Source organism: Aphidius gifuensis, linkage group LG3 (genome assembly GCF_014905175.1).
Source record: "Aphidius gifuensis isolate YNYX2018 linkage group LG3, ASM1490517v1, whole genome shotgun sequence".
NCBI classification, from domain to species: Eukaryota; Metazoa; Arthropoda; class Insecta; order Hymenoptera; family Braconidae; genus Aphidius; species Aphidius gifuensis.
The window spans coordinates 25,008,601-25,033,740 of record NC_057790.1 but is presented as its reverse complement, the minus strand read 5'-3'; the positions used below and the strand labels follow the sequence as shown (position 1 = coordinate 25,033,740).

At 22.4% G+C, this 25,140-nt stretch overlaps 7 protein-coding genes across 8 annotated transcripts; 5 read left to right on the top strand and 2 right to left on the bottom strand.

Moving 5' to 3' along the window:
* The first annotated feature begins 58 nt into the window (after window positions 1-58).
* Window positions 59-1,473, top strand: LOC122853202. Its single transcript, XM_044153521.1, has 4 exons — window positions 59-184; window positions 590-706; window positions 777-958; window positions 1,024-1,473. The coding sequence occupies exons 1-4, from the start codon at window positions 109-111 to the stop codon at window positions 1,279-1,281; spliced, it is 633 nt and encodes a 210-aa protein (XP_044009456.1). The 5' UTR covers window positions 59-108; the 3' UTR covers window positions 1,282-1,473.
* Window positions 1,474-2,608: 1,135 nt separating this feature from the next.
* Window positions 2,609-3,536, top strand: LOC122851095 (NPC intracellular cholesterol transporter 2-like). Its single transcript, XM_044150142.1, has 4 exons — window positions 2,609-2,684; window positions 2,908-3,024; window positions 3,099-3,280; window positions 3,345-3,536. Exons 1-4 carry the CDS (start codon window positions 2,609-2,611, stop codon window positions 3,534-3,536), a joined length of 567 nt encoding a protein of 188 aa, XP_044006077.1.
* Window positions 3,537-6,922: 3,386 nt separating this feature from the next.
* On the top strand, window positions 6,923-8,205 carry LOC122853201 (NPC intracellular cholesterol transporter 2 homolog a-like). Its single transcript, XM_044153520.1, has 4 exons — window positions 6,923-7,104; window positions 7,440-7,556; window positions 7,619-7,806; window positions 7,874-8,205. The coding sequence occupies exons 1-4, from the start codon at window positions 7,032-7,034 to the stop codon at window positions 8,006-8,008; spliced, it is 513 nt and encodes a 170-aa protein (XP_044009455.1). The 5' UTR covers window positions 6,923-7,031; the 3' UTR covers window positions 8,009-8,205.
* LOC122853200 lies at window positions 8,041-9,780 on the bottom strand. Its single transcript, XM_044153518.1, has 5 exons — window positions 9,370-9,780; window positions 8,944-9,289; window positions 8,675-8,863; window positions 8,241-8,610; window positions 8,041-8,172 (listed from the first exon to the last, which is right to left on the bottom strand). Exons 1-5 carry the CDS (start codon window positions 9,633-9,635, stop codon window positions 8,114-8,116), a joined length of 1,230 nt encoding a protein of 409 aa, XP_044009453.1. The 5' UTR covers window positions 9,636-9,780; the 3' UTR covers window positions 8,041-8,113.
* A 7,777-nt stretch (window positions 9,781-17,557) lies between these two features.
* LOC122853199 (protein CDV3 homolog) lies at window positions 17,558-19,730 on the top strand. Its single transcript, XM_044153517.1, has 3 exons — window positions 17,558-17,933; window positions 18,538-18,965; window positions 19,056-19,730. The coding sequence occupies exons 1-3, from the start codon at window positions 17,745-17,747 to the stop codon at window positions 19,192-19,194; spliced, it is 756 nt and encodes a 251-aa protein (XP_044009452.1). The 5' UTR covers window positions 17,558-17,744; the 3' UTR covers window positions 19,195-19,730.
* An 884-nt stretch (window positions 19,731-20,614) lies between these two features.
* LOC122853198 (putative gamma-glutamylcyclotransferase CG2811) lies at window positions 20,615-21,879 on the bottom strand. Its single transcript, XM_044153516.1, is given in 5 exon segments — window positions 20,615-20,725; window positions 20,816-20,991; window positions 21,081-21,221; window positions 21,303-21,505; window positions 21,746-21,879. Coding segments are annotated over 4 exon segments (546 nt in total). The 5' UTR covers window positions 21,495-21,505; window positions 21,746-21,879; the 3' UTR covers window positions 20,615-20,688.
* Window positions 21,880-22,079: 200 nt separating this feature from the next.
* LOC122853197 lies at window positions 22,080-24,934 on the top strand. Of its 2 annotated transcripts, XM_044153514.1 has the most exons (5): window positions 22,080-22,443; window positions 22,505-22,629; window positions 22,708-22,910; window positions 22,991-23,384; window positions 23,456-24,934. In XM_044153514.1, the coding sequence occupies exons 4-5, from the start codon at window positions 23,064-23,066 to the stop codon at window positions 24,170-24,172; spliced, it is 1,038 nt and encodes a 345-aa protein (XP_044009449.1). In that variant the 5' UTR covers window positions 22,080-22,443; window positions 22,505-22,629; window positions 22,708-22,910; window positions 22,991-23,063; the 3' UTR covers window positions 24,173-24,934. The 2 variants fall into 2 exon arrangements, with proteins under 2 accessions (XP_044009449.1, XP_044009450.1); XM_044153515.1 differs by lacking the exons at window positions 22,080-22,443; window positions 22,505-22,629; window positions 22,708-22,910 and having other exon boundaries at window positions 23,126-23,378; window positions 23,456-24,235.
* Window positions 24,935-25,140: the final 206 nt, after the last annotated feature.

Below are 25,140 nucleotides of genomic sequence, written 5' to 3'. Positions count from 1 at the left end.
AAGAAATTGCTTGGGTAAAATAAAACTATATAAATAGTGCAAACAATGACAAATAATTATGTATTTCAACTTTCATTTGAATTGAAAAAAAAAAATAAATAAATAAAAATGATTCGAGTTCTATATATTTGTTTATCTTTATTGATTTTTGGATCAGTCACAAACGCACGTTTTTCGAGTTGTAGTAAGTTTTAAATTTTAATTTGAATAATAATTGAATTTCAATATTGTTTAGAAAAAAAAAAAAAATTAAATTAACTAACATTGATAACAATTAAAATATCAGTAATTTATTTGTTAAAATAATAATTATAAATTAATATTGATATAAAATTGCTATTGACAATCATTTTAAAAAAATATCTTGCATATATATTTTTTTATTTTCAACATATAATTTGTGAGCAACAACTTTTTTTATCTAAAAAATGTAATTATTGCTATGAATTAAATATTAATGACAGTAGTAAATGAGTGATAATACTTATCGATTAAAATAAAAGTTTAATAATATATTAATATATTTTAGATTTATTTGAATAAAATTTAACGTAGTTTATTAATTTCATAATTATTTTGTACTGTCCAGGTACAGATGGAATTGGAGAATTGGGCGAAATTTCAGTGGAAGGTTGTAATAAGACGCAATATCAATGTGAAATGAAAATAGGACAAACTTTCAACGTCAGCATAACTTTTACAACAAGTATTATTTTTTTTTTTTTTTAAATATATAGCATTTAATTTTAAATTATAAAAATATATTACTGTTACAGAGGAATCGATCAAAATTGCATGTGCAAAAATTGAAGGACAGGCATGGGGAAAAATAATTCCTATGAAAAAAGAAAAAATTTGTGAAAATGAAAATTCTGGAGTCAAATGTCCATTAGATCAAGGTCTTCAATTTACATATCAAGGTTCCGCAATGGTACCAGACGACAAGTTTTTAGAAATGGTAACTAAATTTTTTATCATACAATACTAAGTATATGTATTATTCACAATATATTTAATTTTAAGACTGAAGAAATTGATGTTTATTGGCGATTGATGAGAAATGATGAAGAAAGTAAAGAAAAGCGTCGCGATGCAGAAACACCACCAACAACTGAAATTGTGTGTGTTAAAATTCCAATAGAAATTATATTTAAGAAAAAAGACCAATCAGACGAATCAGACGAATCGGACGAATCAGACGAATCAGACGAATCAGACGAAGCAGACGAAGCAGATGAAGCAGACGAAGCAGACAAAGGAAACGAAGCAGGCATAGAATAAATTAAAACTAAAAAAAAGTTTTTTAGTACAATATAAATATATTAAAAAGTTTATATATATATTAAACATAATATATCTTCTACAAAATTAAATATAATTAATCAATTGAAAAATGTATTTTACTTTGTAAAATAATCATTATTTTCAGCAGTCTATTTGTAAAAAAAATAAAAATAAATTGTTGAAAAAAAATTTTGTATGAACTTTTAATTTATGTTTATTTTACTTTATATTTACCTGTAAATTTTCATATTTTAAATGGTCAAAAAACTGTTGTCCATTTAGCAACATCAGGCAAATCAATGGATTCAAAAATTTTCGCAATTTTAGCTAATTTAATATTTCTATTTTCAAAACAAGAAAAACGTTTTGGTGTTATTATTTCAATCCACAATTCACCATAACAATTTAATGCTATTTTTAAAAATTCATTATCAAATATTTTTGATGATTCAAATAGACGTTCAAATGAACTTTTAAATTTGTCAGTAGATAATTGATTAAGTTCTAGCATTTCTTAAAATAACGTAATGTTCTTGCATAATTTTCACCTGTCAAGTTTATAAAATTATTTTAATTTATAAAATATATATCACAATATTTATAATTTATTTGTAGAAAAAAAAAAATGGCTTAATTAAAAATAAATAAATTTAAAAAAACAGAAAATATTTCATTTATTTTTCGGATAATATTTTTTAAACAAAATAAAATTAAAAAACATTGTTGAAAAATAAAAACAATATTTACAATAATATTCACATATTTCATAATTATTTTCTATTTTATTAATATTATTATTATCATCGATATTTGATTGATTAAATATTAATTTTGAAAATAAAATTTCCATTTAATTTATAGAGGCAAAAATGTTTAAATTAAAAATTAAACAAAATAATTTAAAAAGTTTATTTTACTATAATTTAGCCCTGGTTAAAAAATATTATTTTATATGAAAAAAAAAAAATTAATTAAAATAATTTCTAGTGTAATTTTTTACCTGAAAATATTTTTTTATCTATTTATATTTTTCCTCGTAATTAAAAAGTCGACGTGTATTTTTTACACAAATGCAAAATACAATGTAACAATTTTTTTTTTTTTTTAAATGCCCAATTTTATGCTAAAAATAAAAACTGAATTGAAAAAAAAAACAGAACAATTATAGATAACAAGCAAAATTCACAATAAGTCCTTGAAATTTTTATGATAAAATTGGTATTAAAAAAAAAAAAAAAGTCGCTTGGGTATAATAAATGGAACACATCTAATAATTGTTCCAACTTTTATTTGAATTGAAAAAAAAAAAAAAAAAACTATAAAAATGAGACGAATAGTATTCATTTGTTTATCTTTATTAATTTTTGGATCAGTCACAAATGCACGTTTTTGGGATTGTTGTAAGTTTCGGATAATAATTTGAATAATAATTTAATCTACTATTTAGAAAAAAAAAAATTTAATTAACTATAACATTGATAACAATTAAAATATATTTTTAGTAATTTATTTGCTAAAATAACAACTGTAAATTAATACTGATATAAATATTTAAAATTGTGCTAATAAATTAACAACATATAATGTAGTTTAAAAATATATTGTTTCATTAATTTTTTCCAGCTGAAAATGGAGTTGGAGCTTGGAGCAAAGTTTCAGTGAAAGGTTGTGATAATGATGAATATCCATGTGAAATGAAAATGGGACAAAATTTACACATTAGCATAACTTTTACAACAAGTATTGTTTTTTTGTTTTTTATTTGAATAAAGTAGTCAATTTCAAATGACAAAAATATATTACGACTGTTACAGATGCATCAATTAATAATGCATGTGCAAAAGTTGAAGTAGACGTATTGGGAAAAAAAACTTTTATGTTAAAAGAAGACATTTGTGAAAATGAAAATTCTGGAGTCAAATGTCCATTGAACCAAGGACTTCAATTTACATACAAAGGTTCCGCAAAAGTACCAGAAGACGATCAATTGCAACAAGTGAGTAAACTTTTCATCATGCAATAAAAAGTATATTATTATTTACAATATATTTATGTTTAAGATTGGAGAAGCTAACGTTTATTGGCGATTAGTGAAAGATGATAAAGAAAGTAAAGAAAATAAGCGCCGTGAAGCAGAAACACCAACAACAACTGAAATAGTATGTGTTAAAATTCCAATAACAATTGTATATCCAGAGGTAGGATTCGGAAAATTCGGAGAATACGATGACGACGATGAAGACGAAAAATAAATTAAAACTGAAAAAAAATTTTTTTTAAAAATATAAATATTAAAAAATTCATGAATTGAACATAATATTTTTTCGACAAAATTAAATATAATTAATCAATCGACAAATGTGTTTTGCTTCTTAAAATAATCATTATAACCAACAGTCTATCTGTAAAAAAAAAATAAATTATTAAAACAAATTTTGTATGAACTTTTAATTTATATGAAATATTTACCTGTAAATTTTCATATTTTAAATGGTCAAAAAACTGTTGTCCATTTAGCAACATCAGGCAAATCAATGGATTCAAAAATTTTCGCAATTTTAGCTAATTTAATATTTCTATTTTCAAAATAAGAAAAACGTTTTGGTGTTATTTTTTCAATCAACAATTCACGATAACAATTAAATGCTATTTTTTAAAATTCATTATCAAATATTTTTGAGCCATTGTTAATATTATTTTTAGGATAAATATTGTTCACTAATTTGTACAATTTATTTGTTGATTGAACAGCATCAGACATTATTTATTGTATGGTATCAGTGATACCACAATGTCATTCTGATGGTGTACACAACTGCCTAGGTATTGCATACCTGATGGATTCCATTGCGCTGAACCATTCATTATTTTTGATAATTTAAACTATTAACTATTGTAGTAAATTAAAAAAGAAATAGAAATATTTAAAAATATTATTTACATATTATTTTATATTTTATTATTAATATTATTAAAATTGATATTTCATTGTTTAAATTTTTCAACAACAGTAGTTTGTTTATGATGTTTTTCCATTGATTATTATTTTTCTTTTCTATCAGCACTGGCTGTAATAATCATAATAATATATTCAAAATTTATTAACACAACTGACGATATTTTGAAAAAAAAAATAAAAATATATTCAGTCATTGACAAACAACAAAAATAGTTGATTTATTCTTGAAAATATAAAACCTGGTGAGTAAAAATAATCATAAATTTATCAATAAATATAAAAAACTAAATAATAATAAATTTTATTCGTCTAATTTTAGATAAATTAATTAAAAATACTTAAAAATGATGAGAGAAGAATTTTGGGGAAATGATAAAAAAATTAGAAATTTTGTTTATACATATTCATTGCCAAAATTATATGATCCAGATTCAACATTTTATCCACACACTTTGATGTTGCCTGTTTTAAAAAGTGGAATAAATTTGATTGATGATGAATGGCATTTACGTATATGGAAAAGTGATAGTGAATTAAAAAATAAATTATGTATACTTGAAGTTATTGAAGAAGAAATGGATGATCCAATAATTATTGAATTATATCTTTATAATTCATTGTGTGAATTTAGATCAATGTCAAGTATAAAATTATGCACGTGTAAAAAATTTAAACCTTTTACTGGTGTTATATTGAAATCAGGATCTGTTGGAGCATCATTATACATAAGTCGAAGTTTATTAAAAAAACATGACAATTGTTATGGAGGTGTGTTTAAATTAATGATATATATTTCAATTTCAAATGTTGAATTTGGAAATGGTTTTAAAAATCCAATTATTCAAAAAGATTCAAGACTGTTGTCTGTTCAAAATATATTGTATTTTACAATAATTGTTGAAGGAAAAAAATTCAATTGCACTGGATGGAAATGGGCAGGATTAAGTTCATTATTTCGAGCATTATTTCGAAAAATGTTACAAAATAATGAGCATTATTTCGAAATTAAAGGAATTTATGTTGATGAATTTCAAGCTACATGGAATAATGTTGAATTTGCAATATTTACTGATGACATTGAGGTACATCGACAAATGGCAATTGCTCATTTTTTTCAATTGGATTTAATTAAATATTCGTTGGCATCAAAAGTCATGCATACAATTGATTGTAACAGCTGGTATCACATATTTATTGTTGCTGATAAATTAGAATTGCCAGAGTTAAAAACAGCTGCAATGAGTGTTGGTTATTTGGATTACACTAGTCCTAAAAAAAATTTGGGGTTTGATAAAATTTCTTATTTTTTTAATGGTAAAATTCAACTTGTTAAACAAATAACACGTTATTCAGCTGATTTAAAACGTTCAAGAAATCAAACTCAATTACAATTTTAACTTTTTTAATAATTAATATTGACTATTTTGTATTTTAAATAATTAAAATAAGATTTTTTTTTTATTATTATTGATAATAATAAGCTCCGTAAAAATTATGTTTGGTAAAAAATATTTATCATTACTGAATTTCATTGGAAATTATTTTATAAAATTTTAAATAATCGATATTTATATTTTTACGTGGAATATTTTCATTGATAAACATTAAGTATATAAATTACATTTTATAAATATTCATTATACTCAATAATTTTGCTAGATGCTAGATTGAATTTATCATTATTGTGATTATAATAATTTGTATACCATTGTAATTTTTAAATAAAAATAAACGAAAATATTTCCAATTTTACGATGGATTTTTTAATAAAATAATAAAACTAAATTTAAGTAGTTTAATTAATTGATACATATTTATTATCATTTATTAGCGATAATTTGAATTTATTACAATAATTATTTAATAGAATATTAATTTTTGAAAAGGAAATTTCTATTTAATTTATAAAACACAAAGTTTTTAAATTAAAAATTAAACAAAATAATAATAATAGATTCAAAAAGTTTTTTTTAATATAAAAAAAAATGAATTAAAATATTTTCTAGTATAAATTTTTACCGGAAAATATTTTTTTTATCTATTTATATTTTTCCTCGTAATTAAAAAGTCAACGTGTATTTTTTAACACGAACGAAAAATACAATGTAACAATTTTTTTATTTTTTTTAAATGCCCAACTTTATGATAAAAATAAAAACTGAATTGAAAAAAAAACAAAACAATTATAGATAACAAGCAAAATTCACAATGAGTCCTTGAAATTTTGATAATAAAATTGATATCATATTCTTATAATTATTTGCTATTTAAATATTAATTTTAAAAATGAAATTTCTATTTAATTTAAAAAACAAAAATTTTTTAAAAATTAAATAAAATAATAATGCAATAAGTAGATTTGAAAAATTTATTTTAATATAATTTAATTTTGTTTAAAAAATATCATTTCATATAAAAAAAAAATTAATTAAAATATTTTCTGTAGTGTAATTTTTTACCGGAAAATATTTTTTTATCTATTTATTTTTTTCCTTGTAATTAAAAAGTCAACGTGTGCTTTTTAACACGAACGAAAAATACACAATGCTCATCATAGTCACGACTTTTTTAAATGCCCAGTTTCATGATAAAAATAATAATTGTTGAAAAAACAAAACAATTATAGATATCAAGTAAAATTCACAATAAGTCCTTCAATTTTTTTATGATAAAATTGATATTAAAAAAAATAAAATTGCTTGGGTGGAATAAAACTATATAAATAGTGCAGACAATGACAAATAATTATTTCAACTTTTATTCGAATTGAAAAAAAAAATAAATTAAAATGAGTCGAATTCTATTTATTTGTTTATCTTTATTGATTTTTGGATCGGTCACAAACGCAGTTTATGATTGTAGTAAGTTTTAAAATTTAATTTGAACTATAATTAAATTTTATTTTATTCAGAAAGTAAATAAAAATTCAATTAACATTGATAATATTTTCAGTAATTCATTTGTTAAAATAATAATTATAAATTAATATTGATATAAATATTTAAAATTGATATTAACAATAGTTTAAAAATATGTTGTTATATGTTTTTTATATTTTAATTATATAATTTTGAATTATTTTGTGAGCGAAAATGAGTGATAATAATTGTTGGTTAAAATAAAAATTTATGATCGATAATTTATTTGAATAAAATTTAGTAGTGTATTAATTTGATAATTATTTTGGACCGACCAGCTAAAGATGGAATTGGAGAATTGAACGATGTTGTAGTGGAAGGTTGTGATGAAGATCAAGATCAATGTGAAGTAGAACTTGGACAAGATGTCAACATTAGCATAACTTTCACAACAAGTATAAATTTGTTTTTTTATTTTCTTTCTTAAACATAACATAATTTTTAATTACTTTTACAGAGGCATTGATCAAAACTGCATGTGCAAAAGTTGAAGCAAATGTGATGGGATTGAAGGTTGATGTTAAAAAAGAACCAGAAAAAATTTGTGAAAATGAAAATTCTGGAGTCAAATGTCCATTAAACCAAGGTCTTATTTTCACATACAAAGGTACTGCAAAGGTACCAAACCTCGAACTTTTGAAGACGGTAAGTAAATTTTTTATAATAAAATAATAAGTATATGTATTATTTACAATATATATTCAATTTTAAGGTCGGAGAAGCTGATGTTTATTGGCGATTAATGAGAGAAGATGAAAAAAGTGAAGAAAGAAAACGTCGTGAAGCTGGAACACCACCAACAACAGAAATAGTTTGCGTTCAAATTCCAGTAAAAATTAAAAAATAAAGAGACAAAAAATAAATTAAAACCAAAGAAAGTTTTTTGATGAAATATAAATATTAAAAAATTTATATATTAAACATAATATATCTTTTACAAAATTAAATATAATCAATCAATTGACAAATGTATTTTGCTTCTCAAAATAATCATTATAACCAGCAGTCTTTCTGTAAAAAAAAAAATAAATTATTAAAACAAATTTTGTATGAACTTTTAATTTATATGAAATATTTACCTGTAAATTTCCATATTTTAAATGGTCGAAAAACTGTTGTCCATTTAGCAACATCAGGCAAATCAATGGATTCAAAAATTTTCGCAATTTTAGCTAATTTAATATTTCTATTTTCAAAACAAGAAATACGTTTTGGTGTTATTTTTTCAATCCACAATTCACGATAACAATTAAATGCTATTTTTAAAAATTCATTATCAAACATTTTTGATGATTCAAATAGACGTTCAAATGAACTTTCAATTTCATCAGCAGGCAATTGATCAAGTTCCAACAATTTTTTAAAACAACGTGAAATTCTTGGAGTTTTTATCAACATTATACTCGTATATTTTTTACCATGTATACGATCCAATTCATCTGCAACACTCTTAAATATTTTTAATAAATTTTAAATCATTTTAATGTAATATATCTTTATATTATCAACTTACCATTGTACAAATAACTGTTGATGATGGAAAATACAAATTTATAGAATCTCCAAGTTGTGTTTCAAAATAAGAAAGTACTATTTTATCTGGTTTATTCATAACACCATGTACTGAATTTAATACATGAAACACTGCTGTGTATGTTTCAACTGTTGATTTTTCAATCAATACCCAAGCAATTGGCCACCACTGTTAAAAATACTTGGAATTTATATTACAATCATTAAAAAAAAAACTAATAAAATTAAGTAAATATTAATGTAATTTACCTCGTTAGAAACTAATACTGAAATGTTCATTAATTTTTCAACTTTTGGTACATTAGTATCATCAAGTGGACAAACATCAAGCTTAAAATCAGTCGAATCAATAAATAATTGTAAATATGAATGATCAGCAAATACAGTTATACAATTTCCATCGAAACTTTCAACAGTATGAACACTCATTTCAACTTCATTCCATTTAGTCAATACATTTTTCCATGTTTCAGATAATAATATTCTAGTGTACTCTTTCAAAGACAATGGTACTTCAAGAAATTCTCCATGTTCCCAATTTTTCATTAATTCAACAGCTCTTTCAAATGGATACGTCAATTCAATATCTGGGTATCTTAATCGAAAAAAAAATATACATTAGATAACAATTAAAAATATGTAAATTATTGTTATTTTATTTATTTAAATACTTACTGATTTATTAGTGTAGAATAAATTGTATGTAAATTATTGAACGATTTTCCATTGACAACTATATCACGTAGATTGTCTTGAAATTCTTCTCGTCTTTCAAATAAATTCTCAGTGTTATCAACATCAGGATAACTTTGTGGTGATGACTCTTCTGCATGAGGAGAATTTCTCAATCTTAATTCATTTTTCTGATGTTCCTTTTCAAGATAACGTTCATGTTCTTCACATTCGTCAAGAAGAAGTGCAGCAGCAGTTATTGCTAACATTTTTCTACGTTAACAATATTTAAATAATAATTATTATAATTATAATTAATCATAAAAATAATAATTTTATAATTTATTTTTTATGAAAAATTTAACAACACAAATGTTATGATAACAGTAATTTTGTCTTTTGTTTGTGTACATTATTATAAGACAGGTTAGAATGTCAAAACCATATGGGATTATTATTGGCTGCCATTTTTGTTGTTTCCATCTAAAATATTTGGAGGTAAAATTTAAATTTCATATAATTAATTTCACCATTGAAAAGTATATTTTTAATTTTATTTACAATAATAATATTTTTAAATAAATAAATAAACTAATTTGTTTTTCAAAATTTATTTTTAATAAATTAAAATGCAACTGGATATTAATTTTAGATGCAAAATGAAATTTTATTTCTAAGTCGTAAAAATGTACGCACATTCACTAATAAAAAAAAAAAAAAAGGAAAAATTAAAAAACAACATAAATTTAAGCATGCATATTTTATGTTTCTATTTTATTCACAGTTTTACAAAGCATTATTTGTGTGTTTTTGTTTGAGCTTTTTTATTTATTTTTTAATGAAGTTTACAGCTTAAGTTTTTGAGTATTTTTTGGCAAGCATACTGTACAAGGTTATATAAAATATTCATAATTATGTTGCTTCATTAAATATTATCATGATAATTACATCATACTGCTAAAGTTTATACTCACAACTTCACACTTCATTTTACACTTGAATGAAATAAAAAAGTATTCGAAAAACTTCTCATGATGTTTTTATTATATCTATGTACAAAGTTGGACGATCTTCAAGTTCTTGAATACATCATTAGTAATGATTTATTACTTAAAGTTTAAAAAATTTTAACAACCTTGGTTAAAATATTCTGATGGTTTACTTTTTAATTATTAATTTTTCAAACAAAAATAAAATAAAAACTGTAAAATAAACACTTGAATATATTAATTAAAAAATAATTTAAATTATTTTTTATTGTTTATTCATTGTTCAAAACAAGTACAATGATGCAATATCTAATTAAATATTTTACATCAGTGATTACTTTTATAATAATATTTAAAAAAAAAAAAAAAAAATACAGTATAATTATTATTAACAAAAGTTTTTCATTTTGACATTTAAAATTATGCAAATAATTTACTTGTACAACTAAAATATACTTATATATTTTTATTTGTACATAAACTACTTGAAATGAAATTTCCATGTTACAAATAAATATAAACACAAGTTGAACTCTTAAAATTTTGATGATTTATTTTAATGTTATTATTAAATGGTTCGTGAATTTATTTTGATTTATATAAATTTATTTTAGTATTATTTTCTAGTTAAATTAAATAATAGTCATTTAAATTATTTTTATTTTTCTTTATACTATTTTTTTCAAAAAAAATTTATCATGTTTTCGTTGTATAAATTTAAACACCACGAGTTATGATGATTCGAAAAAATTTATAGAAATGTAGATAGACATTATTTTTCAAGTCACATATTTTTTTTTTTTTTTTTTATAATATCATTATTATTTATTTATTATTATTATTTGCATGATTTTTTTTTTATTTTTTGTGTACGTGTTATACTCCAAGATTTGTATGAAAAATTTTGTTGATGTGTGTCTTGTTGCGAGGGTTAAAAAATATACATGATGCGGTGACGGAAATATCTTGACATGGCTTTTCTGACGATAGGTTCAACTGTTCGTATATAAATTCCATGTACCTTCTTTCAACAGTATCATATTGTATTTTTATTTTATTTTAACATAAATATATGTTACATTTTTTCATATATATACTAAATTTAATTTTATATATATAAATTTTTTATGAAAAATATTATATTCCAAATATTTTTATATTTTTTTTCTTAAAAATTGATTATTTATAATAATGTCGTTTAATAATTGTTAGATTTACTTTTTTCTATTAATCTTCATTCTCTTAATACTGTATTTTTTGAGGAATTTTATTTTATTTTTTTCAACTCTTTTAATTTAATAGATTTTACTGTGTTTTAAAATTTTTTATTTTAGAAATTTTTTCAATTTTTATTTCTTGGAGTTAAATTGTTTATTTATTTGTTTTAAAATTTAAGATAAGTTTTTCTATTAATTGCTGGAGATTATATATTTTTGTTTAATAATTTTTATGAATAATATTTTTAGAAGATTGTGAAAAAAAAAAATTATTTTGATGATTTTACAATTAATTTGACAATTTGTTTTCTGAAAAATAATTATAGCAGTTTGTTGTTATTTTTTTTTCTTTAATCTATATATTATAACTAATTTTTTTCTGATGATTTTAAAACAAATCATTTTAGCTGGATGGTATTGCAGAGGATCGGCCTGTTCCTCTTTGCTGGCAAACTCAAATCCAGCGTCAACAAAGCGGAAAAAGACATGTCCTCAGACAATCCTCAATTGTTGTTAAAAAAAAAATAATATTTATAATTTAATTAAATTTAAAAAAGCCACTTTTTAATAAGTCCATTTGACAAATAACTATTTTTAAAAAAAATCTATATTCGTATATAAGAAGAAATAAATTTGACAAATAAAATTAAGCACAAAGTCACAAATTTGGCGACCACCCGAGTTGTTCACATTTATTGTACACCATGTATTATTTTTTGTACACCATGAAACTCAATTAATCGACGATTCTGTAAAGCCAATTAATCATTTACATTTATTCTCTCTAATCCAATGCTCAACACATTAATTACACAGAATTTAAAAAAAAAAAAAACAAAATCTTTTATTTATTATTTTTCATGCTTTTTTTTTTTTATTTTAAATTTAAAATCAAACGTTTTAATTTATTTATACAATTATTTATTTTTAACTTACCAACTCGGTGGAATTATAGAGCATGTTTATGAAATTTGGTGAAAGTTTAGAACTTCCGATGCGAATTTTATGGTAGAGTCAATATTTATAGCTAAAAATAGAAAATTTGTTAATTTTTTTTTTTTAACTTTCTTGGTGCGTCAAAAAAATCATACGCCTTTATAATATTTATAAATTTCATTTTTTATTTTTTATTTTATTATTGATATATTATCCTTTAAAAAAATGTATATAATATATTTTTAAATGGCATGAGATAAATGATAAGCTTGATATTGGTTGAATAAATTATTTGATATTTAGGCTGATATTAATTATGAACAATTGAAATTATTTTTTCATGTAAATGATAAGCACACGAGCATATATTAATATGGCTAAGATCCAGCAAGTATTTTCTATTAATAGATCTTACCTTATATAATCATCATCATCATCATCTTTCATATGTAAATTTTGAGAAGTCAGTGCCAATTACAATTATACTCAGAGTGAAAGATTCTCATTATCACTTCAACAATAATTTTATATTAAAATTTTCAATTGTCAATCAAATTATAAATAAATAAATATTTATAATTTTATTTTAATAATAAATTTATGAAATATTAATTTCAATTGATTTCTAAAATTAATTTCGATTGATTTTTCGAATTAATTTCGATTGATTTCTAAAAATAATTTCGATTCATTTCATTCGATTTCTAATGTTTAAAAAAATAATTTAACATTGCTAAATTTAATTATTAAATTCATCAATAATATTTAAAAATAAAAAAATTAATTTTTTTATAAAATACACAATGTTGCTGTTAGTTTATATCATGACTGAATTTAAATGATTGTTTATACAAAATAAATCTACAAGCTGTAAATTTTTGTTTCTATTTTTCATGAATATATAATTGTTTGTTTTAATTGGCTCAGAAATTTGAATAGACAAATAGCTATTTAAAAAATTAAATGCATCATCAAACAATTATTTGCATATAGCCGCATAATATTGTTGAAAGATTTTCTTCATTCTGTGACTTTTGTGACATCTAAAGTTTTCATGTCTCTCAACGAAATTACATTTCAAATTTTATATGTTTATGTATACATGGTACGTGTATATTTACTTGAAAAAAAATAAAATAATAAAAGTAAAATAGATGAATAAGACTTGTATACATTGGCAAAAGTCACGGTGGTCTTTTTTGACTTGAAAAGAGTAATTATCTGTAACTGTGACTGTCAAAATATTATATTAATTATATGGCGCCACTTTTACATTTAGACACCTCTAAAGAAAATCTTTATTTTGTCTATTTAAAATTATACTTATTTTTACTAACCCTTACAATAATATTATTTTCAAAATTCATTATTTTAATACGGTTAAAAAATTTTTTTTTAAATTAAATTCAACATGAAGAAAATCAAAATTTAATTTATCAAAATTAATTTTATATATTAATAATAACAATAAAAATAATAATAAAATTAATATTTAAATAATATAATTTAAATTATCGTTAAATGTTAATTAATATTTGTTATTTTTTATATTTTTTTTTGTTTTAAATAATAGCGATATATTAGTTTGTTATTTTAGTTTATTGTAAAAAATTTTTTGAGCTCACAATTTGTAATTTATCGGATTATAATTATCCATGATGAAATAATAATAAAATTGATAAATAAAATTATTCAAGTGGAAGTGCTTGTGTCTGGTAACTGACTGTGGATCAAGCTTTCATTCACTAAGGCGTTGTCAAGCTTTATTTTCAAGATGAACAAGAGCTTTCATCTACCACGCATGCGTACTTATTTTTTTTTTTTTATCTTTTTCCTATTTATGTTTTTCCTTATTATTTTTTTTTCTAATTTTAAATTTTTTCTTTTTTATTTTTATTTATTTATACACAGGCATATATGTATTTTTTTTTTTTTTGTACTTTCTTTTTTTATTTAAATGTGGCGTTGCGTTTAACCCCCGCCGATTTATTTCGATTCATTGAAATATCATATTAATAGTCACTCCCCAACTACTTTTCCGTTTCCGGATGAAAATAAAAATACCACAATTTTTCCCTGTGTATTCTTACAGATAAATAAAGATATATTTTTATTTTTTTTTAAATATATATATATTTTAAACTTACAAAATTATCTCAAAAATTGATTATAATTTTTTTCGAAATTTACGTAATTGTTTTTGTATATTTTTTAAATAAAATTTTTTTCTTTTAGCTACTGAAAATATAGTATTTGTTTTTTTTATATTCAATTTTATTAAAAATTCTTTAAAAAAATATGATATTTTGGCATTTATCCAGCAATACTTGTATCGTCTCAAATAAATATTATTCCGATTTAGGTTTTGAATCACAAAAGTGTCTCATAAATTTAAAAAAATACATATTCAATTTTAATTTGATATATAAAAAATAAAAATATAGCTTGTGCTAATAATTGTTTAATAATAAATTATCAAATCTTTTGATGTCTTGTTTATTTTATTTTCTATTTAAAGCACAATATTCAGTTAAATATATATAATCAACGTATACACATATATATAACTGGTCTTTTAATGATCTTTAGACAAGCATATCACAATTATATGAGTAAAATTTCGTTAAAGTGCATTATTTCCAGGTATTAAAACATAAAAATTTAACATGAAAGATGTTTTTATTAAAAAACACATGAAAACCGGGTTAATTAAATATTCTGGATGATTAAAATATATTAAATACAACTTATTATTTTTATTTTTTAAATTAATGTGTATTTTTTTTTTTCAAGAAAAAAATTTAAATACGTTTTTTGTATTTTTTTAATTTATTCGTGGCATTATTGTCTTGAAGATTTATAGTTGAAAAATTTATAATTTATATATTGAAAGAAAAAAATAAAAAAATTAAATTTATTGAGTTGTTGATGTGGGTGAGGGTAAGGGGATGAGGATTAAAATCAGTGAAATTTTGATGTTTAACATAGTGACGAGGGAGCGGTGTCTATTCCCGGGTGCTATGGACTTCCAAAATTAAACGACCCAAGACGAAGCCACCCACCTTTTTGTTAAAATTTTTTTTTTTTAATATTCTTGATGGAATTATAAAGAAATACTTGATATTTTTCATCAATTTTTATCATTAATTAATTGATTAATTAAAAGAATAAAAAAAAAAAAATCAAGTGCAAAAAAATAATGTTTCGAAATATTTCGAAAAATATTTTTATGGTTTTCTTTTTTTTAAAAATGTTAAATTTAAATTAAAATGAAAAAAAGAATATTTTTCTATAAAAAAATAAATGTTATTTATTAAACACATCTGGGTTAAATTTTTTTTTGATAAAAAAATTTTTAAAAAATGTAAATTTTTAATTTTTCATGTAAAAATTATTTGTGGTAATAAAGTAAATTATATTGACAATTATTTTTATATAGCGTAATTAAAATTTAAATAATAAAATTCCTCGATTAGTTAAAAAAAAATAAATAAATAATTAAAACCAAAAAATAACCGGAAATGACAAACAGGAAGCAACGCCAAGTTTTGCATGCCGACGTGAATAAAGTACTTGATTTTATTATTTTTATTTTAAATTTTATAGGAGTACCCCATATAGCTATTTTTATGCTTCCTGTCCGCAATATAATTTCTCCCAAAATGACATAATTTCATACACCAAGTTCTTCTTTTGACACTCCATTAATCTCCAATAAAAAAAAAAAAACAAAAATATATTTTCTTTAAATTTATTTATTACAAAGAATTTTCGCTTCAACTAATTATTTATTTTTCACAATTAAAATTATATTGTTCAAAACTACAGTCATCAATAGTCATTGTCAAGATGAACCTCATCAATTAACAGAGTCATTTTTAACTTTTTTAAATGTACAAATTGAGTTGGAGAAAAGTTGGAGAAATAATTAGTTGGACAAAAAGCGGAGAAAGATGGAAAAAAGACGGAGAAATATTTCCACCAGGTCGTAATTCAATAAATCTTTATCTTTAGATTGAATTTTATTTTCTTTCTGTGGATGAAATTCATGTTTTTCAAAAGAAGACTTGACAGCACTTTCGTTTTTGCATACTAAAAATTAATATTGATAACATTATTATTTTATAATTTTTTTTAGGTCAAGCATTATAACAATATTTTTAATAGGGGAAGAACCAATGTGAAATTGTTACATTTACAAGAAAAAGAGAATTCATAATGTAATGTAATTACTCATTATTCTAACGCTCTTTCACTATTCTTTAGTCTTCGGATAAATTCTTTACATAAGCAGTATTCTAAGCAAATTGAGCTGTTCGTTTTGTAAACCATAAGGCTGCTTTTTTTGTCCACAGTTATAGTTGACTAGTAGTTAAAAAAATTTAACTATCAGTTAATTAACTAAGGTTTTAACGGTTGGCAAATAGTTAACTCTCATTTTGCGAACAAGTGATTATCTTTTTTAACTAACATTTAACTGTAACTGTGGACGAAAAAAATAGCTCTAAAAATCACAAAAAAAAAAAAAAAGCACATAGTTTTTTTTCCAAAAAAAGAGTCAAGTTTTCGAAGTTGTCATCAATTATCATTATACTAATTTTCCAATCGTTCTATTTCTCAAATTCAAAAAGATATAACACCAGAAAATCAAGAAAAAAATCTATCTTTGACAAATCAATTTTTAATTGTTGACAAATTTTTTTACTTGACCCCGCCTGGTTCTTCTTAAAAAAAAAAGAGACAAATAGTTAATTGTATTTTTAAAAAATTCTAATTTCGAACAATTTCGAATTTTATATCTACATTATCGACATTATCTACACTACCGACTGATCAAGAAAAGTGTCAAGCCGCTATCTGTAGGTGAACAATAAAAAACAAAAAAAAAAGTAAATAAAATGACACAAAAATAATTGTTCAAGCTAATATTAATATTGAATTTATGAAAAATAATAAATGAATAATTAATTATAAATAATTATAAATAATTAAAGACCTTTGATATTAATGACAATATACCCGGTAACGACTTCCGGTTAAAAAAAGCCATGTGGTTGGATATCAGGCGCGGCCATCATCGGCACTGTCTCGTGTGTGTGTCTCTTTCACAAACCAAGAGATAAATTTATTAAATTTTTTATAAATTCTTATTACAATCATTGAAAATTAATTATCATTATAAATATCATCAATATAAATTATTAAAATTGATAATACAACAAGATAAACACTAAATATGGCTGATTTAGATGATTTTTTTGCTAAAAAAGATAAGAAAAAGCCAAAAGGTAAAAAGTTTACAACCACCGAGGAGGTTGCTAAGAAATTAGTAGAAACGGGAAAGCTGGTTATTGAAAAACCAAAATTAAAAGAAAAATCAACTAATAATCCTGAAGATGAAGGAAGTGAAAATCCACAAATTGAGGTAATTTTTTTATTCTAAAATCAATTTATTTATTCTTATTCTATTACTTAATTTTTTTGTTATATTATTTAATTTGTCATTTTTAAGTTATTTATTTGTCAGATGATTTTATTTCTTTTTTTATTTCGGTTATTGAGACAAACACAAGGTGTGATTTTAGGCTATGACGAACGGACGCTGCCATGTTCGATATATTCTTACTGTAAAAACGTCACAATCATATTTTTATTTTTTTTTTTATTTTTATTTTTCAATGACTAGAAATATATCCAATTATTGTTATGAAAAAATAATTAATTTTCCATATGTTAAATTGATAATAGTATCAATATAATAATGATATTTATTTTTAAATATAAACATTGTTGAAACAGCTGGTTACATAATTAACAGTATCAATTGCTTTCTATTTTGTATCACACATACACAGACAATAATAATATTAATTATGATTTTTTAATTAATCACCAGTTACTTTGTTTTATTTTAGAAATATTCCAGATGTTGTACAAAAAGAGGACAATAGTTTAAATAGATGAAAAATGATTACAGCTGATTTTGATGAAATTAAAACACTTTTTAATAATGATTTTATGAATTTCAGGAAGAAGATGAATGGAGAGAATTTGAAGAGAAAGGTAAAACTGATCATACTGGTTTGAAAATTGGTCAAATGAAAATTGATGTTAATGCTGATGGTAGTACTAATGATAATGATAAAGGAACTGGTAATGACAGTGATGAAAATGAATATGGTGAAGGTGGTTCATCAGCAAGTGCATGGAAAAAAAATGATGAACAAAAAGAAACAACAAGTGAAACAAATGCACCAATTGTACAAGAAAAAACAAGTGTTACTAAAACAACTGGTCCAACTGCATATAAACCACCAGGTTTAAGAAATCAACCAGCAATGTCAACAGGTAGATCAAGAATGAAAAATGTTGCACCAGATATACGTAGTGAAGAATATTTTCCAACATTAAGTGCTAAGCAGCCAAGTGCTGAACCAGTAAATACATGGGGCAGAAAGTAATTATCATTTTATTTTTTTTTTTTATTGTTAACAACAATATTTTTATTGTCTTTGGTGTGTTATTGATTGGTTGGTTTAATTTTTAGAAAACGTGATGAAGGAACATTTGAAGAAGTACGTAATCGAGGCTCCAGTAAAGCATACAGTCTACAAGAATCACAATCACAAGCTCCAAAATTATCACTTGACAATAAATTTGGTGCATTATCGCAAGATCAAAGCTGAAATTATCATAAATTAAATGACAAAAAATTTATCATTACAACATCATTGCTTCGCACCATTTCGTAGCCCAATCATCAATCAAATAGGCATAATAATTATATATATATTATTTTTTTTTTTTTTTTTGTGTTTTCCATAATTTAGAAAAATTGTTAATTAACAATTATCTTGTTCATCCAAAAGAAAAAAAGAAAAACTAAATTAACAATTAACATAATAGAAGAAGAAAAAGCAAAACTAAATTAACAAGATTTAAAATGAAACAAAAAAAAATTGAATAAAATTAAGTTATAACGCAATTTGCTAATGAGAAGCGACTTTTTTTTTAGATATATAATATATTAGGTGATTATTATGAAAATTGACTCGATGATTTGATTAATAATAATAAGTTTCAAATAATTAAAAAAAAGAAAAAACATTTTTTAAAAAGAAAAAAAAAAAAAAACATTTCCGAGTCATTGTTGTCAATCTGTATGCACAACGCCGAAAAATAAAACTAAATAATAATAAATAAAATAATTAAAAAAAAAAAACTAGGTAAATTATGTATTTGTAGGGAATGAAAGAATAAAAAATAATTAAAAAAAAAAATTAATTGAAATGAAATTCAAGTGTCTCTGTGAGGCTGGGCTTCGAGACAGCTCATCAATTAATTTACTGCTAGTGTTTATTGAGGAAAGAAAATACAAATTATCAAAGAAAAAAGACCAATGGATTATTCGAAAATTATCGTTAGAAATAAATCATTTTCTGTGGTGTTACTACAATAGAAATAAATCATTTTCTATGGTGTTACTATCACAGAAATATTCATAGTAAAATCATGAAAAATAATATAGTGTGCTAATTAGAAAAGCGATTGAATGAATGCCTCTTTTTTATTTAAATCTTGTCATGTGTAATATATTTTTTTTCTATTTACTGAGAATAATCATTTTTTTTTTTTCTTCAAATCACTCAGGATACTCGAGCTTTTAAAATTCATGTTTTTTTTTATACAAGTTTTTTAAAAACTCCATAGGACACTTGGATAATTTTTAATGTTTTTTTTTTTTTTATATAAATATAAACAAGAAATAATAATAATTGTATTGAAAATGTTTTTTTTTTACATTTTTATGTCATTTGTGTATTTTTTACGTGAAAAAAATTGTTTTTTAATTTCGTAAATAATATGTTAATACTTTGTCTTTTTTTTTTGTCTAATAAAATGAAAAATTATATAATTGTTTCGATATTTAAAATGATAAAAAAATTATGCGATAAGATTGAATTAGTTGAATATTTTAATTTATTTTGGTGCAAGCATAAATGAAAAAAAAAAAAAAAGAAAAAGTTTTAATAAAAATAATATTGTGTTTAAAAAAGAAAAGTAATTCTTCTTTCATTTAATGATAAATTTATTTATTTTAATAATTATTTGGTTATTTTTTAAGTTAAAATTTCACAATGGTATTTACATGAAATTCTTTTATTTAAAAATTAATTAAATTACATTACATCCTCTGGACGTGAAGACTCTTTATCACTGCAAAAGAAAAAAAAATATATTTAGAAAAGAAAATCGAAATCTAGTATTTATATTGTAATTTAAAAATGATATTTTTAATAATCGTACTTTATGCATTCTTGAACGTCATTTCGATGATTGTAAAATTTATCTCGAGCATACCTTTCAGCGTATTTCAATCCATGATCACCATCATTGCTGTATGATGTTAAATATGTTAAATTTAAAAGTTCAGATTTAAACTTTGGTAAAAAGTAAATCCACGCTTTCGTCACACATGCTACCTAAATTAACAATCACCCAAAAATTAATTACACCTTATTCTTCCATTATTTACTAACATAATTAAACATCAACTAAATTTTAAAACTACCTGTTCAAAATTAACATCAGATTCATTTTTCGTCATCATAATATTTTCCTCTGTTCTTAAATAAAACTTTGGATGTTCCTCAAGCTCATCCAACTTCTCCAGCATCTTAGAATCAACATCATAAACTTCACCCAGTACTTGCTATAAATATATTAATTAATTAATTAATTAATAGATAAATTATATTGATAATAAAAAAAATAAATTCGATGAAATACCTACGTGTCCTGTATCTGGTAAAGAGAACCAATGTGTATTTGGTTTTTAACCAGAGGGATATTTTTTAGTTTTGGGTTTGAATTTAGCATGTCCATTATCACGATTAATTAATATACCATAATTTGGTTCACCACGTTTGAGGGTACCATAAACGAATATACGTTTTAAGGGACTCTTGAATAAACTTTCATACATTTCAGTGTTTTCTGTAATATTAATATTGTCACATGACATTATTTTAATTATTAAAAATATTATTAATAATAATAACAACTTGTTAAACATTTAATCCTATATTGATTTTATTTTTTAATAATAATTGACACTTTATATTTGTTTACTATTATTATTATATTTTTTTTTATATAAAACAAAGAAAAATGGTGGAGCAATTTAATCAGGTCACACTTTATTTATAATAATATTTATGTTGTAATATATTTTACCAAATGTCTTGTTTTTTATTCTTATTTTACTGTTGTTGTTGTTGTTTTTTAATGTATAAATATTACGCTCCTGGAGATGGAGAGAGAAGAGATATGATTTTTTTCTATCTCTGATTACTAACCTGACCTTAACGCAATTGTGCAAAAAAAAATTCGCACCGGCTGTTGGTTGATCCATGAGAAATAAAATAATAATGATAAATCATGTGTTGATTGGTTAAATTGTGAATCTAAAATCAAATATCAAAACATAAATATTATAAAAAAAAAAAAAAAAGTGAATTCTTGGAATTAAAAAAAAGGGGAGCTAACGGATTGAACTTTTTGTTTTTTTTGCAGTTGACAATTTTTTCATCATGATAAGCTGTTTTATAAATAAAATTATATAAAATAAATATGACAATGTATTGATAACGTGTTTATAATAGTTTTATAATTTTTTATTATAAAATTAATTAAAATATTTTCACTCAAAAACCTAGACAACCAGTGAAAATATAAAAAAAAAACAGTTTATTTTTTTTGGCTTGTGTTGGCAGTTTGAGAGCCATTATAAACACAGCAATTGTACAAATTAATTGTAGATTGTTGTTGTCATTACTATCATGGAAATTGATCAAGTTTCTGCTAAAAGAAAAATTGAATATTCACATGATAGTGTCAATGAATCGTTGCTTGTTGAAAATATTGTTGGACGAGTAAGTAAAATGAAATGTTTATATTATTTTTATGATAAATAATGTTGATAATTCATTGCAGGTTTCAAGGTCATATTTGCAAAAGATTTTTTCTAGCTATGGTTCTGTTGAGTGTAAATTTTTAAATAAAAAAACATCTGGTACTTTTGCTGTTGTTGAGTTTGATCAAGTTGAAGATGCCATCAGGTAACAACACCAAGAATCACATTGATTTGTTAACTAAATTTTCTAAATATGACAAATAAAAATTATGATTTATTATAGAGCAATTGGTGCAGCCAATAAGAATAAAATTATTCTTAATGATGAAATTTTAAAAGTGTCATTTGACTTGACTCACAAACGAAAAAGAAGAAAGTTAAATAATTATTTAAATGATGATACATTGATTCATAGACTCAATGAAGATTGTATGAAAAAAATATTTTCATATTTAAATGTTGATGAAAGACTCATACTAGATGAAGGTATTCAACTAAAAAAAAAATATGTAATCATCTTTAATATTGTTAAATAAACAATATTTATTTTTTATTATAATTTTCAGTATGTACTCGATGGATGGACATCAGTGCAACATCTTGGAGTGACATCAAGACATTCTCATGGAATGAAATAAAATGAAACAACAGATTGACTATTTTGAAATTGTCATGGACTTTGAGCGTATAACAACATCATCATCATTCATGATTCCAATTCGTGACAATTGTTATAATTTAAAGACATTAAAACTGAAATTTACCGAGTGGAATGATAAAAATTTTAGTCGTGGATTTACAAAGATGAAACAACTTGATACTTTTACTATGCATAGTGATAATTACATGTCACTTGGATGTATTTCAACTCTTCCAAAAACAATTAAAAATGTTTACATGTTCAAGGATCCAACACAGCTTCATAATAATTTACATAATCGGCGTGCTAATGATGTACGTGTAAGTATTTATCAATCAAGCCTATAAATTATTCAAATTTAATTGTAATATATTCTTTTTTTTATTCTTAGGCAATTGATAAAATTAAAGATGTAACATCACTAACACTAATTGGTCTTAATTTAATGTTACCAGTTATTGAATCAATTAATGGTAAAAAAAATTTGGTTCATCTGGATTTATCATTTAGTCGTTTAAATATTCCATCAAATTTATTGACAAATTTAGAAAACCTTGAACATCTTGATCTTCATAAGTCAAAAGGATTTATTGATGATTCAATGTTTACAAATGTTTCAAGCAATTGTCCAAAGTTAAAGTACTTAAATTTAAATGATTGTCATATTAAATTGAGCACCAGAGGTCTTGATGAAATTGCAAATTTAAGAAATCTTGAATTTTTGATGATAAATACTATTAGAAACCAATTGAATGGTTCATCATTTGCTAGAATGAAGAAATTAAAAGTTCTAGAATGTATTTGTTGTGTTAATGTTAACAACAATAATATCATGGGGCTGTTGAGGAATGCACCAGGTTTAAGAAGATTGGTTGTTATTCATACTGGTATAACTGGTATAATTATGAATGATGTTGTAACACTTGGTAATTATCGTAAAAGTGATGTTGGGTTAAAAATTATACTAAGCTCATCTTCAATGACAAGTTCTCATGTACAACAACAACAAATACCTCCTTGGTTGACAATTCAAGAGGTTGATTATTACACTCATGACAATAATTTAGTACCTGAAATTGGTGATGGTGGTATTCCAAATGAAGAATAATAGACGTACTATTTTTTTAAAACATGGAAATTTATTGATTTGCTATAAAGATTAAAAATTAATTCGAATTTAAATATAGCTTATTTATTCTTTTTTTATTTTGGTACATTGATTGTTTGATTAAAACGAGTAGTTATTTATTTTTTTTTTAGTAATATGAAGTATCATTTTGTTTTTTATTTAAATATTAAATCGAGTCAATCAAACGAAAAAATTACAGGAGTATAAATATTGTTACGATTTAAATAAGTATATTTTTTTATAAAAATATTATAAATATTATTGTTATACCAACTCTTGTGAGGTAGTAATATAAAGAAATATAAATAACTAGTTGATTATTTACGATAATTATTACAGGTAATATTGATGGAAATTAATTTAAAAAAAAATTAAAAAATGTATCAAATCAATTTGACACAGTTGTTACAATTCAATCAATTAATATTAATTATAAATTTTCGTTCATGTTATTATTTTATAGAATTATTTGTCATATAGTTTTGTAAACAAAATTAATTATTGACATTGGAAAAAAAAAAATAAATTATAAATTTTCTTTACTTGTTGGTGATTATATTTTCAATTAAAAAATTCAACAACAAAAAAAATAAACTATAAATTTCAACTTAAATTATTAATCTTAAATTGATAATTATTTTCATGTCAAAATTAGATAAATTAAATTAACAAAATGTTGATTGATTTGATAAGATATCAACAAATAAAAAATAACAAAAGATATTAAATAAATTTTAAACCAAGTTTTATGATTAATTAAAATATTTTCTCCTTCATGATTTGTAATTATACTCCGTCATATTCCCAACCATGGGTCTTTTTCGGAAAAAGGGAAAGAAGTTGGACCAGAGGCGGAGAAAAGTGGAGAAAGATCGAAAAAAGATGGAGAAGTATTTCCACCAGGGCATGTTAAACATTTTCTTGCAGTTGAGATAAACAAATAAACA